The 18,118-nt window shown below is 39.2% G+C and overlaps 1 protein-coding gene across 2 annotated transcripts in view; it reads left to right on the top strand.

Moving 5' to 3' along the window:
* The window catches only part of SYVN1 (synoviolin 1), a 198,828-nt gene that overhangs the window by 132,618 nt on the left and 48,092 nt on the right, over positions 1–18,118 (top strand). For both annotated transcript variants that reach the window (XM_053720119.1, XM_053720120.1), the window contains exons 11-12: positions 5,117–5,286; positions 5,415–5,558. In XM_053720119.1, the coding sequence (XP_053576094.1) occupies positions 5,117–5,286; positions 5,415–5,558 (314 nt within the window). The remainder of the gene's footprint in view (positions 1–5,116; positions 5,287–5,414; positions 5,559–18,118) is intronic.

Below are 18,118 nucleotides of genomic sequence, written 5' to 3'. Positions count from 1 at the left end.
TTTTTTTCTGCAGAAAGGATGAATGAGGTCATAATGACTTTCATTTCATACACGGTAAAGGATATTGCCACTTAGTTTGTGGCATCACTAACCAATTGTATATTATATGATTAGGGACTTTCGTTTTCTTAAAGTGACAGTGTAATAGACATTGCCACTTAGTTTGTGACATTTCTACCAAGTGTATGTTCTATACCTATGGAGCTACGTTGTTTTAAAGTGACGGTGTCCAGTTAAAGGATAATTTTTAATAATTATTATTAAATATTTTTGAAGTTTTTATAAATTCTATATTCTAGTATTTTAAGTGATAGCACAAGTTTTAATTTTTGGTGCTTGTGTCTGTATTTGTCCACGGAGCTAGAGCTCTACTCCTATGGCCATATGTCTGCTATGCCTTGATTTAAATGAGAACTTTTTAATCTAATGGAGGATTCATTTTTTTTAATTTCTAGAGCATCATGTCTCTTAGGATGAGGCTTGTAAGGCAGTGCCACAGCTTTCTCCTTTACTGTCTCAAGCCTTTCTGGCGTCGCATGCAGTGTCCTGCAATTCCTCTCAATCTCCTGGAGGAGTTATGTGCCTGCAGAATTTGCTGCCCAGGTATCTTCTGCCGTATCTGTGGCATTATCTGCTTTTCCTATTTTATGGTAATTCACAAGAGGAATATTGCGGATTCAGATAGTAAGGTTTCTGTCCTATCTGCTGCTACACAGGTTGCCCTCCCCAGGGGTCAAGTCGGGCGGGAACGCATGGGAACGGAGTTCCTGCACTATTTTTGCAGGGGTAACTAAGTTCCCCCCTGGACTGAGAACAGGAACACTTCAGTAAACACTGCTGCTGCTGTTGAGAGGAGTTGGAGCACAGTCTGATTAGAGGTATAGTGAGATCCTCTAGTAATGGACAGTAACACTTCCTACAATACACTAAATGTAAGCCTGTCAGTGGTCCTGCTGTGTGATCCCCCTGCACTGTGTGGAACACATTGTGCTTACATTTCAGTGTGGCTTGCTCTGGGGTTATTTAGCTCCCCTCAGCAGAAATAGAACTATTGCACCTTAAGTGGGTGAGACTCTGTGACAGAGGAGGTGTCTCAGACCCAAAGGCAACCATTCAACCCTTTATTTGTTTTAATTTGCTTTCATTAACCAAAGTGTATAGATTATATACATATAAATACAGTGTGTGTGTGTGTTTGCATTGTTAAAAAAGGTTTGGTTACTTTGGAACGACTCTGATTTGCCTGTCGTTGTCAACTCTAAAGGATCTAGTAAACTTTATAAGTACTAGGATTCCTCTGTGGAAGTTCGTGCTAGGAGATTTTTCACAGGAATGGGAGAATTCAGGGTTTCCTTTTTCTCTGTCTCCTGTCTTTAAAAAGATGTTTCCTGTTGCTGTCTCCATTAAATTTTAGGGCGCACGATGCCTAAAGTAGGCAGTTCTACTTTGGCTAAGAAAACTACGATTCCTAGAGTGGATAGCTGTTCTTTTCAGGATCAATGGACTAACCTGGAGGCTTACATGGCAGAGTTTGTATTGCCCCTGTATAAAGTGCAGCATCTTATTTGTGCGTTGCCTTGTCTGATTCCTATTTTGTAGAGACTCCTTTGGAGGAGATCCTGTACAGAATTAAGGCTCTTGAGCTAGCCAATTCTTTTATTTCTGATGCTACCAGGCAGGTTTTTCATCTGGGAGGCAAGATGCCTAGCTTCGCCGTGCTAGCCTGCTGGGCGTTGTGGACAGTGGATTTTTCCTCTGAGTCAAAGTTTCTGGTGCTTTTGGACAAGGTATTACCTTGTTTGGTCCTGATCTGACAGGAATAGTTATGATATTTCTGGTAGAAAAGGATCTTTTCTACCTCAAGCAGGAGGATCAGACCTAAAGGAATTTCCCCCCCAATCCGGGATCGGCCCTAGTGGGGGGTTGAATCTCTGTCATCAAACATGGATTTGAGATGTCCCAGATAGACTGTGGATATAATATCTCAAGGTTACTACATAGTAGTCGTTCCTTCTCTCAATTTTATCTGCAGCCCAGATTAGTGAGGTATTTTTGTAGAGCGTTTAGCACTTCTCTTACCTATGATGGCATCAGTTCAGATACAGAGATTGTTGTCTTCTTCATTCCCACGGATGGAAGTGGATTTTAAATTGAGTTCCCTTGTTCCAGCTACAAGGGTAGTTTTTTAAGAGAACAAATTAGTTTCCCTATCTCTGTAAATATTTTTGACAGAGGTCAGGACATAGAGGATTCTTTCCTCTTGCCTCCTTAAGGCGGTTTCGGCACTCTACTGGGTGACCCTTCAGTCAATGTTTAGGTAATTGTTTGCTTCGTTGGTCACCTAGCAGAGATGTATTCTTCCACCTTGGTGGTTGTTCCTGAGGAAGGACCTTCTAATCGGGGTCCATTCTTTCATCCAACTTTAGTTTTCTCTGAAGCTTTCTGCTTGGAGATTGAATGCTTAGTTCTGTCTAAACATGGGGTTTCTGAATCGGTCTTTAGACCATGGTTCAGGCTCACAAGCCTGTTACTGGTGTTTTTTACCATAAAGTATGGCAAAAATTCCCTGATTGGTGTAAATCCCAGGACTACTCTTGGAAGTAGGGTCAGGTTTCCTAGGGGTTTTGCTCTGTCTCTGGTAAAGACTGGAGGACGGTTGGTCAGTCAGTTCTCTGAAGTTCAGATTTTTGTGTTATCCTTTTCTTCACTAGTGTCTTCTGCTCGGGGAGTTTAGGTACTCTTGGCTTTGCAGTGTAATTCGCCTTATCTTATTTCGCATAAGGCGTTTTTTTTTATTATCCTAAGTGGAAATATTGTTTGGGAATTTGTTGTTCCCACCCGGTGTCCTCATTCTTATCTCTTGAGGAACATGTGTGTACTATTTGGATGTTGTGCATATTTAATATTTTTTCTCTGTAACATAAGGTTACTGCTACTTTTCTTTTCTCTGGTTGAGAAGTTTAATTGTTTGCTTTTCAGACTGCAGGGCTACAGTCTCCTGAGAGAGTTATGCCTCATTTCTCAAGGGCCGTATCTTCTTTTTGGGCTTTCAAGAATGAATCTTCTGTGGAACAGATTTGCAAGGCGGCAACTTGGTCTTCCTTTCATACTTTTTCCAAATTTTCTAAATTTTGATATTTTTGCATTTTTTTGGGGAGTAAGTTTGTTCAAGCAGTGGTGCCTTCTGTTTCGGTCTGCCTGTCTTGTCCCTCCCTATTCATCTGTGTCCTCTAGCTTGGGTAATGATTCCCAACTGTAACTGATGAAGCCGTGGACTTACCGTATCTTAGGAAAGAAAAGAAAATTTATGCTCGCCTGATAAATTTATTTCCGGATACGATGAGTCCACGGCCCCGACCTTTATTTCAAAACGGTTGTTTTTGATTAAACCTCAGGCACCTTTTACACCTTGTGTTACTTCTTTTCTCCATTTGCCTTTGGTCGAATGACTGGGGGTTGTGGGAAGGGAACTGATACTTAAAGTGAATGTCAATTCAGATGAATAACAAGGGCACTTTAATTCATCAAACTTTACATTTCACTCGTTTTCTTTAAATACTTACCTTTTAATCTTCACAGCCGCTCCAGCGATTCCCCCGGCCGTCGGAAGCCTCTTCATATGTCAGAAATGACGAATCCGGCTTCCTCCAATCATGACTTCCCCCCCTGGGAGAATCATGGCCTGAGGCAACGCTGTGATCGGAGGAAGCCGGAGTCGTCATTTTGGATCCGCGAAGAGGGCTTGCAACAGGCGGAGGAAGCGCTGCAGTGGCTTTCAGGATTAAAAGGTAAGTATTTGAAGAAAACAAGTGAATTATAAATTTTGATGAATTAAAGTGCCCTTGTTTTTAATAGGATTATTAAAAACGGGCACCGATTCATCTAAATTGACATTCACTTTACCAGTTTGACTCTGGTGCTCTTTGCCGCCTCCTGCTGGCCAGGAGTGATATTCCCAACTGTAATTGATGAAGCCGTGGACTCACCGTATCCGGAAAGAAATACATTTATCAGGTAAGCATACATTTTCTTTAGGAAAACCAGACCGTTGATCTTCCGCCCGCAGCTCCTGCTGTATTTAGCACTGCAATGACGAAACCGGCTTCCTCCAATCGTTGCATGCACCCCGAGGTGTCCAGCTTGTGAGATCACACCACGATTAGAGGAAGCCGGATTCGTCATTGATATGCTAAGTACAGCATGAGAAGCGTGCGAAGGATCGCCGGTCTGGTTTTACTAAGGAAAAAGGTAAGTATTAAAAAAAAACAAAAAAAAAAACGCTTCAATTTAAAGTTTAATGAATGAAAGTGCCCCTGTTTTTAATAATATTTTTAAAAACCGGCACTCATTCATTTAACTTTACATAATCCTATGTTCCACACAGCTTTGTTTGGACAGTCTTTTATTGCTTGTTTTTTATCTGCCACTAATTGCTATCAGCAGGAAAGATAATTAAAGGGACACGAAACCCAATTTTTTTCTTTAATGATTCAGATAGAGCAGCAACTTTCTAATTTACTCCTATTATCAATTTTTCTTCTTTCTTTTGTTATCTTTATTTTAAAAGCAGGATTGTAAAGCTTAAGAGCCGGCCCATTTTTAATTGAGAACCTGGGTTAAGCTTGCTTATTGGTTTGATAAGTGTAGCCACCAATAAGCAAGCGTTATCCAGGGTGCTGAACCTAAAATGGGCTGGCTCCTAAGCTTGCTTTTTAAATAAAGATAGCAAGATAACAAAGACAATTTGATAGTAGAAGTAAATTAGAAAGTTGCTTAAAATTGCATGCTCTTCCTTAATTTATTAAAGAAACAAATTGGGTTTAGTATCCCTTTAAGGGGAAACTTTAGTTTCAAGCACGACGGCGTGCATTACTTTATAGAAACTCGGTGGAATTTTGAAAACCAAACATTTTTATAGTTAAATTACAGGAAAAGGGGACAAATAAATAATAAAACTATATTGCAAAGTTTAACTACACATACAGTTTATTATCCATTTAATGATTTAAAGGGACACCGTAGTGCAATGTAAAATGCTCTGTTATGCTAGACTTATAAGTTATATCATATGGAAGCTAAATAATACTTTGTGCCACTGTTAACTCTTTTATTCCAGCTGCCTTCGCTCCTGGTTCCAAAGACAACAGACTTGTCCAACTTGCCGTATGGATGTGCTCCGAGCCTCTCTTCCAACTCAGCCCCAGACACCTCCCAATCAGCCGGATCCTGGACAGCAGCATCAGGCACAAACGCAGCCCAATCTCAATGTTCCTCCGCAACCTAATTGTTAGTCAGTCTACAGTATTTAAAAAACAGTTCTGTGATTGACTTGCTCAGCCTCTCACATTCTAATTAAAGTTAACCAGGACGAGTAAATAGCATCCCTGGTGTTTAATGCTTCTTTTTGCTTTTAGTTCCTGCAGGAATCCTTCCACCTCTTCCTCCTGGAATGTTTCCTCTCTGGCCTCCAATGGGTCCCTTCCCTCCTCCGGTCCCTGGACCACCTCCAACCAACCCACCTGAAGAAGCACATGCTGGGCCCTCTACTGGGTCTACTGGTGAGATATAGAAATCTAGTGTATGTATGTGTAAAAAAAAAAAATATATATATATATATATATATGTGTGTGTGTGTGTATATATATATATATATATGTGTGTGTGTGTGTGTGTATGTATGTTCTACTGGTTAAATATTGAAATCTAGTGTGTGTGTGTGTGTGTATATATATATATATATATATATATATATATATATATATATATATGTATGTATGTATGTATATATATTTAAAAACAGGACGGAGTGAGTGCACCTTGATTTAGAAATAAGTGAACAAAAAAGTGAACAAAGAAGTGAACAAAAATGATATTTGCGATCAAAAATACTATTTTAGGTGGTTTAAAAATTAAGCTTACAACCCTTCTGAGAGATAACAATTCCTCCAAATAGTTATCAATATATGTTAGAACGGACAAATGAAGGGGAGCTGAGTTCCAATATTTTGAAAAATAAATATATAATGTGCTTTTAAATGTGTTGCAGCGTAATAAGTGAACAAATGTCAAAATAATTTAAACGTGATAACTTGTTTGTGTGGTGATAAGGTTATGAGATAATACTGTAATACAAGATATTAGGTGTGAGGATCAATTTAAATAATAAACAGAAAACTGAGGCATTGTACAAAATGTGGTAGTTTATATTGTGAAAATGTAGCGAATACAAGTTAAAATGATACAAATAGGATTGAGGTCAAATACAATATGGTGTATTTAAAATACTCAAATTAAAACGACATTAAATACATAATAACGACATTAAATACATAATAACATAAAATATATGTTATATGTGTATCGCACTGCAGTGGATAAAAATAAAGATCTGGTAAAATTAAATAAAACAACCTAAAATTAGGTGATTTGTAATAAAAAGAGGTTGATTGTCAGACAGTGCCTTTAACACCTTTAAAAAGTACCTTAAAAAGTAGTGGTTCTTAGAACTACTTAAATGTTTGATGGGATCTGTTGGAAGATAGTCGTATGGAAGTTAGTCGTATGCATATGCTATTAGTAATAGCTGAGAAAAACTTGAAGGTTTTTTATGGGATGCGGTTGTCTCAGTACTATTTATCAGTATGGACTCCGGTCTGTTAACAAGTGTCTAGTTCCAAATGGAGAGAAATTTCCTTTGTTGAGGGTCCAGTGGAAATTATTGCGGTGTCCCAATACTCTCTGTCAGTATGGACTTGTGTTCGCAAATGAAGGAGAGAATCTTTGTGTCCCGGTTGCAAGTATTTCTCTATTGCAAGGTACAAATCTCCTTATGTTGTGGTGTCCACTGGACTTAGTGATGAGGTGCAGAGATGAGATTTTTTAACAGTTGGCAATGTCAGTTTGTGCAACGTGCAATCTCAAAATTCTTTTTGGATCCTTCGCTAAAACAAGTGTGGATGATTGTGTAGCAGCAGTTGGATTTTTCGGATCCGTTTGGCGGCAAAAAACAGTTCAAAATCTGTTCAAATTCTAGAGGACCGGCTTTTTTCAAACATGTATGTATGTATATATATATATATACATGTAACACCACACATGTTATTTATCTCCTGACATGTCAGGGATGCAAAAAGCAATACGTAGGGCGCACGAAACGTGCCCTACGTGATAGAGTGTTGCAACATTTGAGGGATATAGGAAATTCTGACAGTACAACTCCTATAGCAAAACACTTTAGACAGGAACACAATTCAAATGAATCCCTATTAACAGTACAAGGCATAGATCACATACCAAGGCATAGGAGAGGGGGAGACAGGGAAAGGCGTTTGGACCAGAGAGAAGTGTTTTGGATCTTTAATTTACAGACAAAACACCCCTCTGGTCTAAATTCAATTATGGATGTAGACTTATTTTACTGATTTTACAAAATCCGTTAGAGAGTATACTTTATACAATATATATAAAATATTATATTCTAAATCCAATTGAAATATTGCTTGAAATCATCCTTTTGAATTTGAAAGGTATAGGTATAAGGTAACATGTACTAGTATTTCTTATTGTCATATGTTTAAGATCATACAAAGAGTTAACATTGTACAGGTGCCTGCAATCAATTTAAGTACCTTATCTTTAAATAGCACTAGCAGGTGTGAACCCAAATCATGCCAGTGAACAAGGGCTGAAGCTTGGCCCGAAACATGTTTGGCGTTGGGTTCTGAACACCTTGTTGCAGGCCTGCGACTAGCCTACATGGTTACATGTTTTTACATGCTTCTTTTTAAACATTTTTGAAAATAAAACTTATTTTTGCTTTTAAGAAAAAAAGACTCTTTACAGTATCTCTCTTTTTTCTGGAGCTGCGGGATGATATAATGTTTTTCTATATATATATATATATATATATATATATATATATATATATATATATATATATATATATATATATATATATATAAATATAAAATATAATATTGTGTGTGTGTATGTGTATATATATATATATATATATATATATATATATATATATATATATATATATATATATGTGTATATATATATATGTATATATAAAATATAATAATGTGCGTGTGTATGTATATATGTATGTATATGTATATATATATATATATATATATATATATATATTGCCTGGTATTTCGGGACTGGACTGACCGTACTTGGCAGGATCAGACTGATATACTTCAGGATAGTTTTCTTCTGTGAAAAGCACACTGGTCTAAAAGAGGCTGCTTCCGGGTGGTAAATCGCCATAGAACAAGCCACTGAGCTGTTGTTCGTTCCTGGTAGAGCGCTTCTCTCTTTGTATGTGTGTATATATATATATATATATATATATATAATATAATATAATATAATATTGTGTATATGTGTGTGTGTGTGTGTATGTATATATGTATGTATATGTATATATATACTACCTGGGTGCAATTATGTAATATCATATACCAGCAATAAAATGCACTCTCAGGAAATGTTGGATACTAAAATCTTGGGAGAAACCTTTCACTGATTAGAAGGAAGATCTTACATTCTTTAATACACAAACACAAAACATCCAGATTGTTATAAAACAAAACAATTTGACATTTAAATTGACTTATTTCTCTTGGTATTCTTTGTTGAAAAGCAGGTAGGTAGACTGGGGAGAGTGCACCTATTTGGAGCACTATGTGGCAGCAGTTGTTTATACACTTTAAGCACTAGCTGGCAGTAGGGTTTGCACAATGTATTACATTTCTTTCCTATGGCATGGAGAGTCCACAATTTCATTCCAATTACTAGTGGCAATTCAACTCCTGGCCAGCAGGAGGAGGCAAAGAGCACCCCAGCAGAGCTGTTAAGTGTCACTTCCCTTACCCATAACCCCCAGTCATTCTCTTTTCCTCTGTCAAGGGAGGATGTGCTAAGATGGTATTTGAAGATATTTAATCCTTTAATGCACGGGTGTCAAACACAAGGCCCGCGGGCCGAATCCGGCCCACCAGACCTCGTCATGTGGCCCGTGTAGCCGCCGCCAGCCGCCAGCCTTCACATACATATTTAACTTATGGAAAACTTATGGAAAACTTATGGCTGGTAGGAAGTGACTGAGTGAGAACAAGACACTGACCTCCTGCTCCCTCATCACTTCCTCCCAGCTTCCCTATGTATCTGCACGCGCGGGAAAAGGGCTAGCAGCAGAGACCAGAGAGGCAGCAGCAGGCACACAGTGAGGCTGGTAAGGAAAACATGTTTTTTTTAAATAATATGTCAGCAGGACAATTCTAAGTAAACAGCCGTTCTGAGGCTCTGTCTCTGCAGATTGTCTTATTCTGCTCTCAGCCTTCCCCAGGTAATAAATCAAATATTTATCTCGGGAGTCTGCTCCTACACTTGTACTGTCTGTGACTGATTTGTAGTCTGCACAGATTTTATTAACTTTATCCCTGCCTGTTATGCTTGCATGCATGGGAAAACATATTCACACTGCATTATCATTAGTTTATTGCCCACCTAAATCAGAGCAGTAATAAAGTTTTTGTGTGTGTGTAAATGTGTGAATGTATGTTTGTGTGTAAATGTGTGAATGTATGTTTGTGTGTAAATCTGTGAATGTATGTTTGTGTGTGTGTGTGTGTGTGTAAATGTGTGAATGTATGTTTGTGTGTAAATCTGTGAATGTATGTTTGTGTGTGTATCTGTGAATGTATATGTCTGTGTGTGTAAATATGTGTGTTTGTGTGTAAAGGTATGTTTGTGTGTGAAAATATGTGTGTGTGTGTGTGTGTTAATGTGACAGTGTGAATGTATGCTTTTTGTGTGTGTGTAAATGTGTGAATGTATGTTTGTGTGTGTGCGTACATATGTGTGTGAATGTGAAAAAGTTGTGAACTTTAACAACATTAGAAATAATTGTTCCTTCCTTGTGTCCTAATCTTAAAAAAGTCACATTATACCATGACCAAAAATTATTGTGGCTGAAAAACAGCCTTAAAACAAAGGGGGTGGGGGATTGGGGGGGCAGCAGGCCCTTTGAGGGTGACCAAACTGCTGATGCGGCCCCCGATGAATTTGAGTTTGACACCCCTGCTTTAATGGGTACTTTTCCCTGCAAGCAAGGATTGGGGCTATGCTGTGTCCATGCATATGTGTTTAAAGGGCTCAACTTGTATCTGTGGTCCCTACTAACATGCTTAACCTCTTGTTTCTTCACTCTTTGTTCAAGACATTTTTTTTCTCATGACTGAGTGTGTTTTCTGAGTGTTGACCGCCATCTGGTGGCATTTTCACTGCAATTTCATGCTCATCTCTACGTTGTGGAGTTTGTGTCATTATTTTATGTAGCATACATACTTTTCTTTCATGTAATTGGCAAGAGTCCATGAGCTAGTGACGTATGGGGATATACATTCCTACCAGGAGGGGCAAAGTTTCCCAAACCTCAAAATGCCTATAAATACACCCCCCCCCCACCACACCCACAATTCAGTTTTACAAACTTTGCCTCCTATGGAGGTGGTGAAGTAAGTAAGTTCTAGATTTCTACGTTGATATGCACTTCGCAGCATGCTGAAGCCCGGCTTTCCTCTCAGAGTGCAGTGAATGACAGAGGGATGTGAAGGGAGTATTGCCTATTGAATGCTATGGTCATCCTATCGGGATCTATTTCATAGGTTCTCTGTTATCGGTCGTAGAGATTCATCTCCTACCTCCCTTTTCAGATCGACGATATACTCTTCTATACCATTACCTCTACTGATTCTCGTTTCAGTACTGGTTTGGCTATCTGCTATATGTAGATGAGTGTCTTTTGGTAAGTATGTCTTATTTTATTTATGACACTCTCAGCTATGGTTTGGCACTTTATATGTAAAGTTCTAAATATATGTTTTTTACTTATATTTGCCATGATTCAGGTTAATCGGTATATTTCCTTCTTACAGACTGTCAGTTTCATTTTTGTGAAATGCATATGAATAAAAAAAATTCTTACCTGAACATTTTTCAAATTTGACTTTTCTTTCTAAATTGCGGGCTGTTAGGCTCGCAAGTGCAAAAAATGCTAGAATTTATTGCGTCATCTTTGGCGCAAGACTTTTTTGCCGCAAGAATTAAGTTTGTTGACGTTATTGACGTCCTTTCCGGCGTCGTAGTTGACACCGAGAGTTTTCACGTAGTTGCGTCATCTATGACGCTCGTGTTTGTTGCAGACAAAGTTTTTTTGACATTATTTAAGTCTGTTTCTTTTTGCTTCTGGTTTCCAGAGGTTTATTCTGTTTGCATTTTTTCCCATTCCTGAAACTGTCATTTAAGGAATTTGATAATTTTGCTTTATATGTTGTTTTTTTCTATTACATATTGCAAGATGTCGCAATCTGACCCTGTATCAGAATCTACTTCTGGAATGCTGCTGCCTGATGTCGGTTCTACCAAAGCTAAGTGCATTTGTTGTAAACTTGTGGTAACTGTTCCTCCGGCTGTAGTTTGTGTTAGTTGTCATGATAAACTTTCAAAAGCAGACAATATTTCCATTAGTAGTAGTCCATTACCTGTTGTTGTTCCTTCAACATCTAATGTTCAGGATATTCCTGTTAATGTAAGAGAATTTGTTTCTAATTCTATTCAGAAGGCTCTATCTGTTATACCACCTTCTAATAAACGTAAAAGGTCTTTTAAAACTTCTCATAAATTAGATGATTTTTTAAATGACCGCCAACATTCTTATTTATCTATCTCTGATGAGGATCTATCTGGTTCAGAAGATTCTGCCTCAGATATGGACACCGGCAAATCTTCATGTTTATTTGTTCTTTACTAAAAGAGGTGTTGATTGCATTAGATATGGAGGAGTCTAGTCCTCTTGATATTAAAACCAGTAAACATTTAAATTTGTTTTTTAAACCTCATGTAGTTATTCCAGAGGTTTTTCCAGTTCCTGATGCTATTTCAGATGTAATTTCTAGGGAATGGAATAGACTGGGTACTTCTTTTACTCCTTCTTCAAGGTTTAAGAAACTGTATCCTTTGCCGACTGATAGATTGGAGTTTTGGGAAAAGATCCCCAAAGTTGATGGGGCCATCTCTACTCTTGCTAAACGTACTACTATTCCTACGGCAGATAGTACTTCTTTTAAAGATCCTTTAGATAGGAAGCTTGAATCTTTTCTAAGGAAGGCTTATTTATGTTCAGGTAATCTTCTTAGGCCTGCTATTTCTTTGGCTGATGTTGCTACAGCTTCAACTTTTTGGTTGGAGGCTTTAGCGCAACAAGTACCAGATCATAATGTGTATAGCATTGTTAAGCTTCTTCAACATGCTAATAATTTAATTTGTGATGCAATTTTTGATATCAATAGAATTGATGTCAGGTATATGTCTTTAGCTATTTTAGCTAGAAGAGCTTTATGGCTTAAATCTTGGAATGCAGATATGACTTCTAAGTCATCGTTGCTATCTCTTTCTTTCCAAGGTAATAAATTGTTTGGTTCTCAGTTGGATTCTATAATTTCAACTGTCACTGGGGGGAAGGGAGCTTTTTTGCCTCAGGATAAAAAAATCTAAGGGTAAATTTAGGGCTGCTAACCATTTTCGTTCCTTTTGTCAGAATAAGGAACAGAAGCCTGACCCTTCCCCTAAAGGAACGGCTTCCAATTGGAAGCCTTCTCCAGTCTGGAATAAATCCAAGCCTTTTAGAAAATCTAAACCAGCCCCCAAGTCCGCATGAAGGTGCGGCCCTCATTCCAGCACAGCTGGTAGGGGGCAGATTACGATTTTTCAAAGATGTTTGGATCAATTCAATTCAAAATCATTGGATTCAGAACATTGTTTCTCAAGGGTACAGAATAGGTTTCAAGGTAAGACCGCCTGTGAGAAGGTTCTTTCTCTCACGCATTCCAGTGAACCCAGTAAAGGCTCAGGCTTTCCTGAAATGTGTTTCAGACCTGGAGTCATCTGGGGTAATTGTGCCAGTTCCATATCTGGAACGGGGTCTGGGGTTTTATTCAAATCTGTTCATTGTACCAAAGAGAGAGAATTTTTTTCAGACCAGTTCTGGATCTAAAAATTTTGAATCGTTATGTAAGAATACCAACATTCAAAATAGTGACTATAAGGACTCTTTTGCCTTTTGTTCTGCAAGGGCATTATATGTCCACAATAGACTTACAGGATGCTTATCTTCATATTCCAATTCATCCAGTTCACTATCAGTTCCTGAGATTCTCTTTTCTAGACAAGGATTACCAATTTGTTGCTCTTCCTTTTGGCCTAGCAACAGCTCCAAGGATCTTCTCAAAGGTTCTCGGTGCCCTTCACTCTGTAATCGGAGAGCGGGGTATTGCGGTGTTTCCTTATTTGGACGATATCTTGCTACTTGCTCAGTCTTTACATTCTGCAGAATCTCACATGAATCAACTTGTGTTGTTTCTTCAAAAACATGGTTGGAGAATCAATTTACCAAAAAGTTCCTTGATTCCTCAGACAAGGGTAACCTTTTTGGGATTCCAAATAGATTCAGTATCCATGACTTTGTCTTTAACAGACAAAAGACGTCTGAAATTGGTTTCAGCTTGTCGGAACCTTCAGTCTCAATCATTCCCTTCAGTAGCTATGTGCATGGAAGTTTTAGATCTCATGACTGCAGCATCTGACGCGATCCCCTTTGCTCGTTTTCACATGAGACCTCTTCAGCTTTGTATGCTGAACCTATGGTGCAGGGATTATACAAAGATATCACAATTGATATCCTTAAATCCCAAAACTCGACTATCTCTGACTTGGTGGTTAAATCACCACCGTTTAGTTCAAGGGGCCTCTTTTCTTCGTCCAATCTGGACTGTGATTTCAACAGATGCAAGTCTTTCAGGTTGGGGAGCTGTCTGGGGATCTCTGACAGCACAGGGGGTTTGGAAATCTCAAGAGGCGAGATTACTAATCAATATTTTGGAACTCCGTGCGATTTTCAGAGCTCTTCAGTTCTGGCCTCTTCTGAAGAGAGAATCGTTTATTTGTTTTCAGACAGACAATGTCACAACCGTGGCGTATATCAATCATCAAGGTGGAACTCACAGTCCTCAGGCTATGAAAGAAGTATCTCGGATACTTGCATGGGTGGAATCCAGCTCTTGTCTAATCTCTGCGGTTCATATCCCAGGTATAGACAATTAGGAAGCGGATTATCTCAGTCGCCAGACTTTACATCCAGGAGAATGGTCTCTTCACCCAGATGTGTTTCTTCAGATTGTTCAGATATGGGGGCTTCCAGAAATTGATCTGATGGCTTCTCATCTAAACAGGAAACTTCCCAGGTATCTGTCCAGATCCAGGGATCCTCAGGCGGAAGCAGTGGATGCGTTGTCACTTCCTTGGAATTATCAACCTCCTTATATCTTTCCGCCTCTAGTTCTTCTTCCAAGAGTGATTTCCAAAATCATAATGGAACGTTCGTTTGTACTGCTGGTGGCTCCAGCATGGCCACACAGGTTTTGGTATGCGGATCTTGTTCGGATGTCCAGTTGCCAACCTTGGCCACTTCCGTTAAGGTCAGACCTTCTATCTCAAGGTCCGTTTTTCCATCAGGATCTCAAATCATTAAATTTGAAGGTATGGAAATTGAACGCTTAGTGCTTAGTCATAGAGGTTTCTCTGACTCAGTGATCAATACTATGTTGCAGGCTCGTAAATCTGTGTCTAGAAAGATTTATTACCGAGTTTGGAAGACTTACATTTCATGGTGTTCTTCTCATAAGTTCTTTTAGAATTCCTAGAATTTTACAGTTTCTTCAGGATGGTTTGGATAAGGGTTTGTCTGCAAGTTCCTTGAAAGGACAAATCTCTGCTCTTTCTGTTCTGTTTCACAGAAAAATTGCTAATCTTCCTGACATTCATTGTTTTGTACAGGCTTTGGTTCGTATCAAGTATGTCATTAAGTCAATCTCTCCTCCTTGGAGTCTTAATTTGGTTTTGAGAGCTTTACAGACTCCTCCGTTTGAGCCTATGCATTCTCTGGATATTAAGTTACTTTCTTGGAAAGTATTGTTTCTTTTGGCTATCTCTTCTGCTAGAAGAGTTTCTGAATTATCTGCTCTTTCTTGTGAGTCTCCTTTTCTGATTATTCATCAGGATAAGGCGGTTTTACGGACTTCATTTAAATTTTTACCTAAGGTTGTGAATTCCAACAACATTAGTAGAGAAATTGTTGTCCCTTCGTTGTGTCCTAATCCTAAGAATTCTTTGAAAAAATCTTTGCATTCTTTGGATGTGGTAAGAGCTTTGAAATATTATGTTGAAGCTACGAAAGACTTCTAGTCTATTTGTTATCTTTTCTGGTCCTAAGAAAGGTCAGAAAGCGTCTGCTATTTCTTTGGCTTCTTGGTTAAAACTTTTGATTCATCATGCTTATGTGGAGTTGGGTAAATCCCCGCCTCAGAGGATTACGGCTCATTCTACTAGGTCAGTTTCTACTTCCTGGGCTTTTAAGAATGAAGCTTCTGTTGATCAGATTTGCAAAGCAGCAACTTGGTCGTCTTTGCATACTTTTACTAAATTCTACCATTTTGATGTTTTTTCTTCTTCAGGAGCAGTTTTTGGTAGAAAAGTACTTCAGGCAGCTGTTTCAGTTTGATTCTTCTGCTTATAATTTCAGTTTTTTTTTCATTATAAGATTAAAACTTTTTGATTTGGGTTGTGGATTCTTTTTTCAGCGGAATTGGCTATCTTTATTTTTATCCTTCCCTCTCTAGTGACTCTTGCGTGGAGTTCCAAGTCTTGGGTATTTGCTATCCCATACGTCACTAGCTCATGGACTCTTGCCAATTACATGAAAGAAAACATAATTTATGTAAGAACTTACCTGATAAATTCATTTCTTTCATATCGGCAAGAGTTCATGAGGCCCACCCTTTTTGTGGTGGTTATGATTTTTTTGTATAAAGCACAATTATTCCAATTCCTTGTTGATGCTTTCGCTCCTTTCTTATCACCCCACTTCTTGGCTATTCGTTAAACTGAATTGTGGGTGTGGTGGGGGTGTATTTATAGGCATTTTGAGGTTTGGGAAACTTTTCCCCTCCTGGTAGGAATGTATATCCCATATGTCACTAGCTCATGGACTCTTGCCAATATGAAAGAAATGAATTTATCAGGTAAGTTCTTACATAAATTATGTTTTATGGATCTCTAGAATGGATAATTTTTATCCTTTTAATATTATGCTATTCGCATTGTGTTATTTTATGTTTGCTGCCAATTTTTTCTGGAATGTTTTTCCCAGTATGTGGAAGTATTCATTATACTTGGGGATTATTTGTGAAGGATTTTCTATGGTAGCTCTTCTGATGCAAGTAGCCCAGCGGCTCTTCCGGCATCTCTAGCTGAGAGGTGGTTACCGCAAACTTGGTCTGTACTGAACATTTGTTTTGGGGCGATCCTATGGCACCTTCAAACCCTTTAATGTGTAAAGGGATTTTTACGAGTTCACCTATAGTTGTGTTTTACTGTAGGTTTTCAATCTATTTTTACAGTACAGGCTCACACTTACATTTTTATAGACAGGGATGCCCTGGTCTTTCTGCCATCTTGTGGCAACTGAGCATCATTTTCCCTCTTTTTAATAAGTTATAGAGGGACCTGTTTTAATCTTTGTTTCCATCATAATATGAGGAGAGTCCACGGCTTCATTCCTTACTTGTGGGAATACAGAACCTGGCCACCAGGAGGAGGCAAAGACACCCCAGCCAAGGGCTTAAATACCTCCCCCACTCCCCTCATCCCCTAGTCAGCCTCTAAGTGAGAGCATTGACGAATGTTAGGGTCTGGAGATGCAGGGAGAGTTTTTCTGTGAAACCATCCAGACTCGTATTAACAACTCCTAAGCAATCAGGAAGGCACAGGGTTGATGGACTTGAGAGGAATCACTTCTCCCGATCAACATTTTGGAGCTTTGAGCGAACTTCAATGCTCTAAAGGCTTGGCCTCGTCTGGGTTCGTCCCAGTTTATCAGATTCCAATCAGACAACATTACCTCGGTGGCTTACATCAACCAGGGGGAAACGAGAAGCTCCCTAGCCATGAGGGAAGTATCTCGGATTATAGAATGGGCGGAGGCCCACAGCTGCTTGCTGTCAGCGATCCACTTTCCGGGTATGGACAACTGGGAAGCGGACTTTCTCCGCAGACAATCGCTTCACCCGGGGGAACGGTCTCTCCATCCCGAGGTGTTTGTGGAGATTTGCAACAGATGGGAGACGCCGGGGATAGATCTCATGGCGTCCAGACTCCTCAGGTAGAACTGATAGATGCCTTAGCAGTGCCCTGGGGGTTCAACCTAGTTTACATTTTTCCTCCGCTACCACTCCTACCTTGAGTAGTGCCCGCATCAAGCAAGAGCAAGTTTTGACTATTCTAATTGCTCCATTGTGGCCTCAAATGATGTGGTTTGGGGACCTATTGGGGATGTCATCATCTCCTCCATGGTGGTTACCTTGTAGCAGGGATCTGCTGGAACAGAGACCCTTTGTTCATCAAAATCTGGATTCTCTGAGACTGACTGCGTGAAGATTGAACGCTTAGTCCTAGCCAAAAGAGGTTTTTCCTGAGAGGGTGACTGATACTCTCATTCAAGCTAGAAAGCTGATCACCCGTTGCATCTATCATAAAGTGTGGAGGACGTAGATTCCCATGGCATAAGGTCATGGTATCCAGGATTCTTTATTTTCTCCAGGACGATTTGGAAAAGGGACTTGCTGCTAGTTACTTAAAGGGACAGATTTCTGCGCCATCTGTGTAATTACACAAGAGGCTCGCAGATCTCCCTGATATTCAGTCTTTTTTTTCAGGCTCTGTCTAGAATCAGACCTGTGTTTAGACATTCCGCTCCTCCTTGGAGTTTAAATTTGGTTCTTAAGGTTTTGCAGAGGGCTCCGTTTGAGCCCATGCTCGGTTGACATTAAGTTACTGTCTGGGAAGGTTCTTTTTCTACTGGCTATTGCTTTCGCACGTAGTGTCTCTGAAATGGTGGCCTTGCAATGTGAGACTTCTTACTGGGTTGGGATTCCTCCCTAAGGTGGTCTCTGATAGTAACATCAATCAGGAGATCGTGGCTCCTTCCTTGTGT

Source organism: Bombina bombina, chromosome 7 (genome assembly GCF_027579735.1).
Source record: "Bombina bombina isolate aBomBom1 chromosome 7, aBomBom1.pri, whole genome shotgun sequence".
Taxonomy (NCBI): domain Eukaryota; kingdom Metazoa; phylum Chordata; class Amphibia; order Anura; family Bombinatoridae; genus Bombina; species Bombina bombina.
Note: the sequence above shows the minus strand (reverse complement) of the source record. Positions and strands in the feature narration are given on the sequence as shown.